The sequence below is a fragment of the Dermochelys coriacea genome, chromosome 1 (genome assembly GCF_009764565.3).
Source record: "Dermochelys coriacea isolate rDerCor1 chromosome 1, rDerCor1.pri.v4, whole genome shotgun sequence".
Classification (NCBI taxonomy): Eukaryota; Metazoa; Chordata; order Testudines; family Dermochelyidae; genus Dermochelys; species Dermochelys coriacea.
This window is the reverse complement of record NC_050068.2, coordinates 129,788,172-129,802,299: the sequence shown is the minus strand read 5'-3', so window position 1 is coordinate 129,802,299 and position 14,128 is coordinate 129,788,172. Positions and strand designations below refer to the sequence as shown.

At 39.8% G+C, this 14,128-nt stretch overlaps 1 protein-coding gene across 6 annotated transcripts in view; it reads right to left on the bottom strand.

Moving 5' to 3' along the window:
- STS (steroid sulfatase) overlaps positions 1 to 14,128 on the bottom strand; it is a 168,088-nt gene that overhangs the window by 52,620 nt on the left and 101,340 nt on the right. For 5 of the 6 annotated variants that reach the window (XM_043499479.1, XM_043499407.1, XM_043499343.1 and 2 more), the window contains 2 exons: positions 12,220 to 12,357; positions 1,648 to 1,807 (listed from right to left, as the gene is read on the bottom strand). In XM_043499479.1, coding sequence (XP_043355414.1) covers positions 1,648 to 1,807; positions 12,220 to 12,357 — 298 coding nt within the window. The remainder of the gene's footprint in view (positions 1 to 1,647; positions 1,808 to 12,219; positions 12,358 to 14,128) is intronic. The other variant, XM_038387029.2, reaches the window with a different exon arrangement.

The following is a 14,128-nucleotide window of genomic DNA, read 5'->3' as shown; positions in this document are numbered from 1 at the left end:
AAGTTCTTCTCCATTCCCTCTTCTGGACTTGGGGAAGATGAGCTCCTGTTCCTCCTGCATAGTCACTGGCTAGTGAAATAATGACACATCAGACCAGGGAATCCGAAGCGGGAGCGGCAGCTGATGCCTGGTTGGGGAGTTTGTGGGACTCTAAAAGCCTTCTTGCCATTAGGTGAAGAGCACTGGAATCCGATAATAAAAATAGAATGGTCCTAGCTGTCCACTGCTGCTTCTCCTTCCGCTTCAGAGGAGGGAACAAGAAGAGCCTCCAACTCTCCATCCTGACCAGGAGAAAAGAAGGACCCTGCCACCAACTGATGACATCGCTTTGCAGATTCTGGAAAAAGCAGAAAGGTTCTGTCTGTTCCCTTGCCCCTCTGGGCACTCCCTACTGGCAAGATAAATTGGGATCTTAAGATTATCCTCCTACAGAGCTCAGGGCTCTGTATGCCCACATGCAAAAACCTATATACCCACTTATTTGCTGGCTACGGGCCTATCTGGGGACATGGATGCCTTTTTGATACACTTATTCCCTTGTTCCTATTGTCTTCCATATGTCATGTTGCATCATAGAAGATGATGTAATGCCACTTCACTACTTGATGTCAATATAGGGAACAAGGATCAGAGAGACCTGTGTAGTTACAAGAGGAATAGGTGCTTAATTCAGACAATGCTGAAATGAAATAAGAGTCCACGCTACTCCTGGATGTAATGAGACCTTCAACATTAACCCTCTAAGTGTTTGCCTGCACACCAGTGATGACATACAGCTACCAAAACAGGTAAGCTTTCCTCACATTTTTATCTACTTTAACTACTTTTTAAACCCCGCTAAATTGCTTGCCTCAGTGATTTTTCTTAGAGGAAGATTACTGGTGTAAAAACAGAGTAACTTCATAAAAGTTAATGCTTTACAGTGACTTAACTCAGATCAGAATATGCTCCATAGCTGTGACCTTCATGTATTTGCAATACTCTGCATAAGGGCTATTTCCTTTTATCTGTTCTAAAATTTCTGCTGATCCACTTAATTTCTTTGAATGCCCCATTGGTCTCAAACTATAAAGCTGCAGGAAGAGAACTGTTTCTTACAGAGCTACTCATTATTTTGTATGATTTTTCAAAATGTTTTGTAAAGGATAAGGGAGGTGACGGTTTAAAGGCAAAGAGTAGGAGGATGATCTCGAATATGGAACCTGATCCTGCATCCATTGAATAATACCTAGCTCTTTTACAGAACTTTCCCTCCATAGATCTCAAAGCACTTTACAAAGGAGGTCACACTACCTCCAAGGACAAAGCACCCATTGATATAAGTGATGCAGGATTAGTCTATAAGGTTGTGGAGAGCCTGGAACTAGAACTTGCCAAAGGATCACCCAAGAGGAGATGGAAATTAATTACATGAACTAGTTCAGAAAAGGCACTCCAAAAGATTTTGTTGTCTTCATGTACAACATGGCTATAAAATGTACCACAACAGTGCTATGAAAAAGACATTTTACTATTGTAAACAATGGTAAAATAATGAAATTTCAAATCCATGCTTCTCTCCCACTAAATACAGAGCTAAAAGCTAGCAAAGAGAAGAAAATGTCCATGAAAAATACTGTGTAGAATACAAGAAACTGTATACCATACCTATCTTTGGGTAATGGTATCCCTGCAAGTTTAACCACTGTAGGGAATATATCCATGTTACTTGTGGGCTCATCAATATGGACACCTGCCTGTACCACTCCTGGCCAGTGAAGAAGACCTGGCACACGAATACCTCCTTCCCAGTTTGTAGCCTTTCCACCTGAAAGAGTGAACATGGCTTTTAGCAGAAAGCAATTTCTCCTTCAGAAATGCCATTTAAACACCATCATTTTGTTTCCTCTTTACATGCCACCCTCACAAACTGGTTATTTTATTTGCACTAAATGTTCTATTCCTTTACTCAGCTGATTTTTTCCCTTAGGTTCACTGACACTAACATAATAATAATACTGGCTAAAATAAATCAGACACTGATATATATATATAGTTATAAACTCAGGACAGACAGCTGCAAGGAGGGGGTAGAAAACAATCCCAGAAGCCCAGATAGCCCTCTTCCCTATCAACTAAGGAGGGGTGACTACAGGTTAATCAGGTTCACCGGAGAAGACGGTTACCAGAGATCAATTAGGATCAGCTGGGAGGGAATTAATGAGATGTGATTGACACAAATCCATATGGAAAAGGTATCAAATATTGTAATTAATTGCTTACATAGTACCCTGGATAGGCACAGTGCTCCAAAGTGATTTAAAAATGAATATATGAACTTGGAAAAAGTTCCTGATCAAAAGAGTTTATCAGTCCTGCTCTCATTGACGACTGTGGCAAAGTTCTCAAATGACATGTGGGTTTTCAGGAGTGATTTGGCGGGTGTTGATTGGGAGCAGACAGATCAACCAATGTCCTCAGAATAGTGTATTTACTGAAATCCAGTGTAGCTAAGTTTATAAACAAAATTAATATTTTGAATATATTCATTTATGTGAATGGCATAGCCCCTGGTCAAGGCTTAGATACACTCACCACTAGAATTGTCTATTATGATGAATTGATGTTTTCTGAAGTTTGGCCTCCAGATTTCTATTGACCCCATCTTCCTGAGATGCACCAACATCCACAAGGACAGCAGAATTTCAGACCAAGGTAACCATAGGCTCACTCATGAGAAGGGATCTCCAGATCTCATAACAGTTTGGGAATCCTACAGGGCCTTTGCATAGGCTTAGAGGGCAATTAGTCAGCATATCATGATTATTTTAATGAAAGGGAAACACCTCCTGTTTTTTCATCTAGATTCACAATCAGTTCCTGGATACCATCTGCTGTTCTGTGAACACTATTGACAGCTTTATGGCCTCGTAGCTTCAACATTCTCTAAGGCAAATTGCCTTGCTGGGGTTTGTGTACTTATTTCTCAGGGAATTATTCCCACAACTTCAGATATCATGATGAGAATCATTGGTTTGAGACTGGTGGCATCCTGGCTTGCTCTAAAAGATAAATATCAATGAAACATTGTAAAGGATGGAAGGAGGACCTGGAACTCTACTCTCCTTCTTCCACAGGAGAAAGAATGACCCATGCAGAAGCAATGTGTAGAATCAGAGTGGCCAGAAGAAGCAATGAGGCAAGTGTGGCAGAAGAAGAAAAGGAATAGACCCACTGAAAAGAAATACTTTGTGGGAAGTTGCAACATGAAGAGAGTGGGGAAAGTAGGAAGTAGAAGATACATTTTCTTTCTCTGTTCTGGTGAAACACTGAGTTGAAAAGCTGTTGAGAAATCTGCCATTCACCCACCCAGGGAAGGGGCACTTTGCCTCTCAGTATATACAAAGAAGCCCAAGAAGCAAATGGGGCAGAATTGCTGCCTGAGACTTGTAGAGTTCCACAAGGATCAACTCTTTCTCCAGTCCTTTTCAACATCTATACACTATCACTGGTGAACCGATCAAATAACATGTTCGCAAGTGCCTTTAACATGCATATGAACTCTACCACCAAGATGGACTAGTGCTTGGATGCGATTAGCTCTTGGATTAAGAACAGCTGGATGAAGCTGAACTTGAGCAAACCAGAGGTGATATTTGTGGGCAAAGGAAAGTATTTTGGTGGGTTTGCAGCCACAGTGCAGTCTCCATTGGTTGACAATATACAGCCACAATTAGTCAATGCAGTCCATAGTCTCAGAGTAGTCTTGTATTCTTTGCCTATGCCCAGATCTCACATAGTAGCATCTGAAAGTAATGCTTTCTACCATCTCTTCTTAGCTAGGAAACGCCAACCAATCCTGGTGCACAAGACCTGGCCTCAGTTATTCATGTCTTTGTCACTTCTTGGCTGGATTACAGCAACACAACATACCTTGGCATGAAACCTTTAGCACATAGGAAACTCTGACTAATTCAGAACTCTGAAGCTTGTCTCCTCAGCAACATAGGCTTCCATAAGCACATCATACTTGTCCACCATTCTCAATACTGGCTTTCCATAGAATATCCAATCATGTTCAAGGTCTCAGTTCTTATCTTCGATGCACTTCATGGCCAGTGCCAAGGATAACAAGACCATCTAAAGCTCTGGGACAAAAATTCTGGTTGACAACTACCTACCTCTGGCACAATGGAACTCTAAATGATAACAGTAAAGCTCATCTGTACAGGAGACAGAACTTTCTCTGGGGGCTGGTCCAAGACTGGGGAATGTACTTTCCTGGAACTAAGGACCATCACAAACCTCACTGCTTTCTGCTACAATTTCAAGGAGCATTTCTTTGACATTTCCTTCTCATAATCACATAGCAATGAGGGAACAAAGAACAAGTGACATATGTGTAGTCACATTGCTTAATGCACTGACAGAAGGCTCTCAGATACTATGGTGATAAGTGCAATATAAGAAAACACAGAAAAGAATAGACATCATCTCTACATCACAGCAGGGCTACTTCCTCAATTGTCTCTGCCGAGACACAACCACCATTTTGCTTTCAGGAAACAGACAAGCTGTTTAAGTCCTATGGAGGTTGAGAAGAGACCACTGAGCCAGAGTACAGGGCGGCTATAACAGGGGAACTAGTTGCTAATGTAGCAGAGTTTATTCTGCTATATAGACCTAGATCTTATACATCTTTGTCAGAGCTGTGTCTGATGACAACAGAAGCATTGCCAACTCCCATAATATGATCACAAACCTCATGATATTTGATATTTTCTCAAAACTCCAGCTGCTTCAGTCGAGAAACTGCATGAGAATTGCAGCTTTCCTTTTAAAAAGATGAGTTTCTAGCCCTAAGGATTGCAAAGAAAAGTTTGAAAATGCAAAGCACCCTAAAGGCTCAGAAACCAGGAGGCAAATGAAAAGAACCCAAACTTATTATTTAAAAATAAAACTCATGATATTTTAGGGCCTGACTCATGATTTTTGAATACTTGAGGTTGGCAGCACTACAAACCAGGAGGAGGAACAGCCCATAAGTCCATATACCAGCACCCCCTAGATAGCAATATGTATCATCACACAGAGACATATTTTATCTCTTAAAGTTCTTTAACAGTGTTTTTAAAAGCAGAACAACAACCCAGGTTGTATTTATATGGATTGATGTTTAAACTTTCTGAGTGGCTATGGCCTTCAGCCTTATGTTTAATCGCTGATATTCCCCTTTCCCTCAGAAAAAAAAAAAACCTGTAGGTGCAGACAAAGTACAGATACAACTCTGTGTTGTCACCTATAGAGAGATCACACATTTCCATTTCCATTGAAAACTTATCTTTTTCTCCCTTGCATAAACCTCTAATTCACATTGACTGCTATTGTTTAACTTTGTAAAGTATTTTGGGATAGAGTTTGTATGTAAGATGCATTAGGACACTCTGTGATTCTATTGCACAGACCTATTAATATTTTGATCATTCTTACAGATCAAAAGATATCTGCGTGTGTGTGTGTGTCTCTCTCTCTCTCACTGGAGCTTAATCAGGATAAACTTTTCTTACCCAGGCACATCAGGAAGTAGCCTCCCTCAGTCTATTTATTCTTTTGAATGAAGGGAGATTAAGCAGAAATGAATTACTTTGCTCACCTGTACTGGACTCTTGTTTCTGAATGTCTATGATAAATGTGTTGCTATTTCTGGTCTTCAAACAGCACACCATTTTTAATGTCAAGACCATCTGCTAATCACTCTGCTTTATCTATATTCAGTGTTCTGTCAAGTGTTGTTTTTTTTTTTTTTGGTTTTTGTTCTGTTTTTTAACTTGAACTGTCCCGGTTTTCACACAAGAAGAATTGACAAACATAGATGGTGAAGGCAAACTGCCACAAAGCTGATCCTCGTCTCAAACATTGGCCTGATTGCTCAGGATAGTGTATTCTATTTGGAATGTCAGGAGGGTTTGATCATTCCAGATGTACAATAGTAGAATAAACTAGAGGCAGGGGATGAAATCCTGGCCCACTGAAGTCAATGGAAAAACTACCACTGACTGTGATTCGGTCAGTTTTCACCTAGTATTATTAACTTAAATTCTGCAGCAAAAATACCATAACCACTGTCAAATTGATTTGCATGCTAGTTCCAAAAAAAATAAACCACCAATTTGTTGATTAATGTTATAAGAAACACTGATGAAGAAGTTTATCACTGTCGCACATCACATTGCAGAAGATTATAATTTACTCCTTGTTTATTTTAACAGGTCTACTCACATAAATTCTACTACATATGAATAAAGGTTGAAGAATCAGGGCCAGAGTCTTCAAGGGACATTGATAGTATGAATTATCCTCCAGTAGACATTAACAGATACATTAGCTATGAACATATTTACAATCACAGAATTTAGAGGTAATAGTATTAGAGCACAATCTGGGATCAGTGAGAAGTTAACTTGGCTGTCTCCACTATTTTCTTATATATCTATTTGTATCTTATTTTTGGAATAGAATGAATATTGTTTCATGTACAGCTGTTCCGCTAATCAGAGAGGAAGAGTCTGGAATGGAAGATAATTGTAATAGCTTGCACTATGAGTATAGATGCATCCAAAAGGTTCAGTCATTAAAATCAGAGGAGGGAGCAGTAGCTTGGAGAACTTTCAAGGCATATGGAACTTCAGAGTCAAATACAACTCAATGGGTTTGATGTTTCGTATGAATGGTTTAAACAACCTACTTTAATGGGGTGCCACAATTCAAAATCAAAAATATTAGTTATTACTATTAATGGTAGTATTACAATATTATCCAAATGCCCCTCTCAGGATCAAGGCCCATTGCGCTAAGTGCTATACAAATGCATAGGAACACATTGTCCCCACTCCAATGATTACTGGATGCAAAAGATATCTGATAACGCTGTGTGTGTGTGTGTATCTGAAAGAAGATGGCATAGACAGAGTACCAATAAATAAAAATAAAACTAATAAAAAAAACAAAACCCAGAAATCAAGGTGCATCAGCATCACATCAGACCCAACAAAATGATAATAATGGGGAAAATCAGCTATCTGCATATAAACAGATCAAATGGCACAGTGGGACAAAGTTTAGAGAAATAATTTCTCAACACTCTAATGTCAGGTCTAAGCTACAAAGTTAGGTCAACCCAGTCACCACTGTTTTCACAGTGTGGTGTGAAAAATCCACATTCCTGAGTGATGTAGTTAAATCGACATAATCCCCAGTATAGTCAGTACTAGGTTGACAGAATAATTCTTTCATCAACTAAACTACCACCTCTTGAGTAGGTGGATTAACTATGCCAGCAGGCAAACCTCTCCCATCACTGTAGTGAGAATCTACACTGAAGAACTGCAGCATTTCTAATAAAACTTAAGTGATTGCTTCCTGGAACAGCTAGTTCCAGAGCACACCAATGGAGAGGCTATTCTCAGCATAGGGTATATCTACACCTGAGCTGAAGGTGTAATTACCAGCTCAGGTAGACAGACCCATGCTAGCTTTCCTCGAGCTAGCATGCTAAAAATAGAAGTGTAGCTGCAGTGGCATGGGTGATGGTATGGGCTAGTTACTCGCCCTAAGTACCAAGGGTTCTGGGAGGGATTGTACTCGGGGCAGCTAGCTCATCCCACTGCCTGTGCCGCTGCAGTGACACTGCTATTTTAGTGCACTAGCTCAACCAAAGTTAGTGCATGTATATCTACCTAGCAAAAGCTGTGCACAGAATAGACTACCCAAACTATCCTGAATCCAGCAGTGAAGGCAGTGCAGCACTGGCTTGAGAGTGGGCTAGCAAGCTAAGTACATAGTCAGGCTCTGTATCGGGCTTGTACTACCTGCCCTGAAGGCCAGACTATGCCATCTTCATTGCTTCTCTTACGTGAACTAGCTGGATTCAAGATATCTTGGATAGGCTAGCCTATGCAAACCTTTTGCTGTGTATATTTCAGTGACCACAATATAATCATGTTAAACATCTTAGGGAAAGGCAAGCTGCAAAAAATTGACACTGTAACACAGAATTTAGAAAGGGAGCTGTCAATAACATGAGGAAGTTAGTTAATAAGGCCCTGAAAGTCAAAAGTATAGTAAGTAAAGACCTTACATATTGGAATGGAAAACAATGACTGAAAAGGTCTGCATACCTCAGAACAAAATCAGAACCTGGAAGTCCAGAAGTAAACTGCCCTGGCTAAATGGCAAGGTTCAAGAAGTTATTTGAACCAAACAGATATCCTTCAATATTTGAAATTTTAACTCTAGGAAAGCCAATAAACTGGCATAATTTACAGCAGCCAGTGAATACACGAGAAATTAGGAGATCTAATACAGATTTTGACGAGCACATTGGAGAAGGTACCTATCTTGGACCAACTCACTTCTGGTAATGATGATGAGGTAGCCTCAGAGATTGAGGAATCAGAAATGGTGCTGGAAGAAATCAAATAATTAAAAAAACCCCAATAACTCGCCATATCCAAATGTACAAATCCAAAGTAGCTGAGTTGCTATCAAAAAATATACAAGCTCTCATTACATTCAGCTACTGTACTGGAGTCTTAGAGGGGAGCAAATGTTCCACCTATATTTTGACTTTCAAAAGGTCTTTGGCATGTCCCTCAGAAAAGGTGTGTAAAGAACTAAGCAATTATGGGGTAGGAAAAACTCTTGTCTGAAGAGATATTGAAGAACCTGGGATTGAAGGAGACAAGTAAGAGAGGACATGATAAAAGTATACAGAACCATGAATGGTTTACAGAAGGCATATTGAGATCTTCTGTTTTCTCTGACTCATAACACAACAATAAAGGGACATTCAATGAAATTGAAAGGTGCCAAATACAAAAATGATATAATGAAAGGTGCCTATCTTGGGGTTTCTTGCACCTTCTTCTGAACATCTGATACTGGCCACTGTTGGAAAGAGGCTACAGGGCTAGATGGGCCATGAGTTTAATGGCAATCCTTAAACGTATAGGTCACTATGTAACAGCATTCAGGTTAACTCAGTTAAAGGAGGACAAGGAATATTTAAGCAGGATTTGTTTATTTGCTGATAGTGTCAAAAAACCAGTTAACTACAGTGTCAATGCCGGGTTTTAATTTTGCATTGTATCCAGCTTTTCAGAGATCACACTATAATCAGAACACAAAAGAAGGAACCTTGACATGCTCCATTTCCCTTTCTGAGCTTTTGACAATCAAGCATGACATATCTTAATGTTTAAAAGATGACTTTTGATTTGGGGCTTTAGAGTAGAGTGTGAAAGATAAAACATAATCCACTATATTTTCCACCTGTTAGGATAAATTAAACTGATTGCACAGATCTTTTAAACATCTTAGTTTCATTATAAATGTCTTTTATTAAATTGCTTATCTTCCCTCCCATAATATATTAGTGCATTTATCAGCTTACCTAAGAGGCATCTGTACATCACTTAATAATCCATTTTAAAAAACCCCAAAGGGTCTGTTTTCTTCTTGAGGCCACACTAGCTATCAGACCTGTATTGATTCAACTAAGATATGTTTCAATTTCTTCACTATTATATAAGTATAAATATAATACTTGTGACAAAGTTCCTGCTCTACCTTGGTGGGTCTTGCGCTTATTGGTGGATTTGCTCACCTTGGAGCTTCACGGCAGCCCTCAGCTTGGCCATTTTTCTGAATTCACAGTCCAGGTCGATGACTCCTGTGTCTGACTAGGAGTTGGGAGGATTTGGGGGGAACCCGGGCCTGCCCTCTACTCCGGGTTCCAGCCCAGGGCCCTGTGGAATGCAGCTGTCTAGAGTGCCTCCTGGAACAGCTGTGCGACAGCTACAACTCCCTGGGCTATTTCCCCATGGCCTCCTCCCAACACCTTCTTTATCCTCACCATAAGGACCTTCCTCCTGGTGTCTGATAATGCTTGTACACCTCAGTCCTCCAACAGTCCGCGTTCTCACTCTCAGCTCCTAGTACCTCTTGCTCCCAGCTCCTCACACGCATACCACAAATTGAAGTGAGTTCCTTTTTAAAACCCAGGTGCCCTGATTAGCCTGCCTTAATTGATTCTAGCAGCTTCTTGATTGGCTGCAGGTGTTCTAATCAACCTGTCTTAATTGTCTCCAGAAGGTTCCTGATTGTTCTGGAACCTTCCCTGTTACCTTACCCATGGAAAAGGGACCTACTTAGCCACGGGCTAATATATCTGCCTTCTATTACTCTCCTGTAGCCATCTGGCCTGACCCTGCCACATACTCTACTTTAAATGAAAGTTCCAAACGAAAATACATTCCCCAAATTTATTCATTTATTTATGAATATTGTCTCGTTCATCTTCTTTCTCAGATTGTATCCCCCATTTTATGTTTGACATTCTAAAGTGCTAACATTTTTAGAGCTTCCGAAATATATTGCGGCATGCCTACAGCTATGGACGTGTAAGTCTATGGTGCTTTGAATATGGCAAGTGCTATATAAGGGCTAAGTATTAATATAGTTCTAATTCAGGTTAATGATAGATTTCTCTCAGCTGTCAATCTCTATAGTACAATAGGAGCCATTGTATATTCTGTAACCTCACAGCTGTGGTTGCTGCAGTTTTTGCCCTACTAATATCTGAGATTATTTCTCACACACTTTAAAAACAGATAAAAGTTATATAGCTTTCTCACATGGTGGCCCTACTATACTTTTATTGCTTCCTGTGACCCTCTTTTCCCTCCCTCTAATTCTTCTTCTCTGAAATCATACTCAAAAGCAATGTTCTACCTGCTCTATAAAATTACAGATGGTAAATTTAGGGACTGATTTTCCAATTCTCTCCCTCCATCACCCAAACAGGAAGGGAAAAGAAAATTAATGAACCATTTGCATAAAATTTCCTCTGGGAAGAGTGAGACTATCTAAACCTGCCCATATAAGAACAGGCATCTCTCTCCTATTTTGATGGAAGTTAAACTCACTTTCATCCTCACAGGCCTGCATTTCAGAGATGCTGTGCACCCACCACTTCCATGCTGAAAATCAGGCCCTGTTTTAGCAGCTGGTACTAATGAAAACTTCACAGTGCAGTAGAATTATAACAGTTCTCTTCCTGTCCCCCCTTTACTTTCTCCCCTCACCTAATATTCCCCCATCTTCTCCATCAGCGACTTATTGGTGAGTGGGATTATGATATCAAAGGGAAGTCATCCTCTTCTTCCCTCCCCCTCTTTCTTTTCTTCCTCTTCTCACTCTCCCCTTCTCCAGAATCACCTTGTCATCTATAAGCATGTGCATATCATGACCCCTTTGTCTGAATGAGTTACCAAATTCATCAGCATATTTTGCACTGCTATTGTTTGAAGTGAAATGGGTCAGCAAGTGACATCAAATCAGGGACATATGAACAGACAAAAAGAAAAGATCACCTATTCAGCTAGATTTTTTGCTATTCTGACATGCACCTTATCTTGCTAAAAACACTATTTTCCTCTACAGCAGCATGATCCCATGGACAGCAGGTCTTATTTCAATAAGGTAAATTTACTGATGGTCTCAAGCCTCTACAGAACTATTTGAATTTGAAATACGCATTGATTGTCTCAATAGCTGTATTCTGAGAAAAGCAATCCATCTGCAATCCAAGAGCCTTTGACACCACTGATCATACCCTTCTCTTGAAATCCTGTGCTCCTTTGGCTTTCATGACTCCATCCTGTCCTGGTTCTCCTCCTATCTCGTTGGTATTTTTCAGCATCTCTTTCATTGGGTCTTCCTTCTCTGTTGCTTTCCATTTCCAGAGTCCTTCTCAGACTCTGTCCTGGGCTCCCTCCTCCTCTCTCTCTACACCCTTTCTCTGTGTGACTTCACCCACTCACTTGGCTACTATCTCTGATGACACACAGCTACCTCTTCACCCCTCCCCTTTCCTCTACTATCCAATCAGGTATCTCAGCCTATTGCACTGACATCACTAGTCTATTTAAAAGCATTTTCAGAAGCGCTAAACACCTACAAATCCCACTGAAGTCACTGGAGCTGCAGATGCTCACCACTTTTGACAACCAGGCCACTGATGTTTATGTATCTAAATATGGATTTAAGATTATGGACATTAGAAGTTTAATGATAGGAACCAAGATGTGAACATTTTGGGCTTACAGCAGACTGCACACCGTGCGGAGGAAGTAGCTAATTTTTGACACACGTTTCTAAAAATCATTACAAGAAGCTTACCTTTATAAATTCCATTATACCCCCCATGGACTTCTCCAGTACTAGAGACTTCTTCAACATGTGCCCCCTGGTCAGATGTGAAGTATACAAGAGTCTTATCATTCAGATTCCATTTCTCTAGCACATCCAGAATCTTTCCTGAAAAAAATAAAACAGAAAGATTTAAACTTTTACTTGTAACCTAAAAGAAATAGACATTTTTGCTCTTATTAATTTTTCAGATTTTTTCCTTAAAAAACATTATTATATATAGCAACTGGCACCATTCAGAGCACCTTAGGTGGTTACCACACAGAGGTTGCTGCTATCGAGATTGTGGCTTGATTGCTGCAGGGCCTCCTGATGTATAAAACAAAAAGATTTGTGCACATCAGAGGAAAGGGCTGCTCCACAAAGAAGCAGCGACCCCATAACAAGGAGTTTGAAAAAGTTGATCATAACTGAAAGAGTCACAATATGCAAAGTACAGTTAACAATGTACTAGAGCTTTGCCACATGGAAGCCTTCAGAAGAAGCATGGCTCACCTAGCATATGTGCTGGAATAAGGCACTCTTAAAAGAGCAATAGTACAGAGAAGAAATGCCTCTTAAGCTACACAATTTCATTATCTAACTCTGCCAATCAATCACAGCTGGAAAAATGCTCTAGGGCATATCAGAATAGACCCTTAGTAAACTAGAAAAAAGTTTCAAAATATAAATTTACATATTTAAGAAGAGTTGGGCCACTTGGATATGTTGTGAGACTTCAAAATATTTTGGGCCTAATTTTCATTTATACAGAGGGCTCTTTACACTACTCTGACACTGTAAACGGGCCTTGCAATGGGCGTAAATTACATTTAAACCAATTTTAAGACTCCTTTACACTGCTCAAGTTTTGTAAAGGGGATTTAGTGTAAATGAGAATTAGGGCCTAATGCTAAAGTACATTTTTGTACTGAAAGAAATGCAGGATTATTGTCACTGGAAACAGACCAATGAAAAGATACAGCACAAATAACACAAGTGTACCCTTCTCAACACTGCCCTGCCAATGAGCCTTAACTTAGTTCTTCAGAAAATCCGTACTGTATAAAGATAATTCAGTCTCCATGACATTTCTCCTCATCCTCTCTGCTTAACCAGTCAAGAAAAGTGACAATATGAGTGGCTATTTTGATTTGTTCATCTGTCCACTAAAAACTGGTTCCCCAGCGGAAGCATTCAGCTACTATGTTAAGTAGCATGATGCAAGAACCCAGAAATACAGAATCCATTTAATCAGGAGTAAGGCCACTTAAACAGTTTTCAGATTATAATGGCTTTCTGTCATTATCAATCTGTTCTGGCTTAGAAGTAGTACCTCATCCTTTTGATTACCAATCCCCTTGCAAGTTTCAATTCAGTAAAATCACAGTTCTGTAATGTACTGAGCACCTCCTGGAAGGTGCTGAGTGCCTTCATTTCCTACTGGCTTTAATGACTGGGTTCTAATTAAAGGGATACAACCAGTTAAATAATCAGTGTCTATTGTTCTAGTTTGTAAAATAGTAGAAAAGTAGCTATGCAAGAATAGGAAAATTTGTTTACATAAATTTTGAAACTTGGTGGGAGTTGAAATTTCCCAACAGAGCTATGGAAAATCTGTTACAAAGGCTGACATTTTAAAGCTGGTGGGTTGTGGGGGGATTTGGTTAACAGCTCATGCAGCTCCATCTGACAAGTCATTTTGCTTGTTGTAGCAGGTAGGCTAAGTGCCAAAGAAAGAAAAAGGCAATTTTCCATTGGTTGTGCTTGCTAAACACTGTGGTGTCTGCTGATAAAGTGGTGGTGATGCAGTCAGGAAGTTAGGTTGGACATTGTGTGGATACATATGATTTAAAAAAGTGAAGGACAATATGACCAACTCTAATACACTTTTCTATTT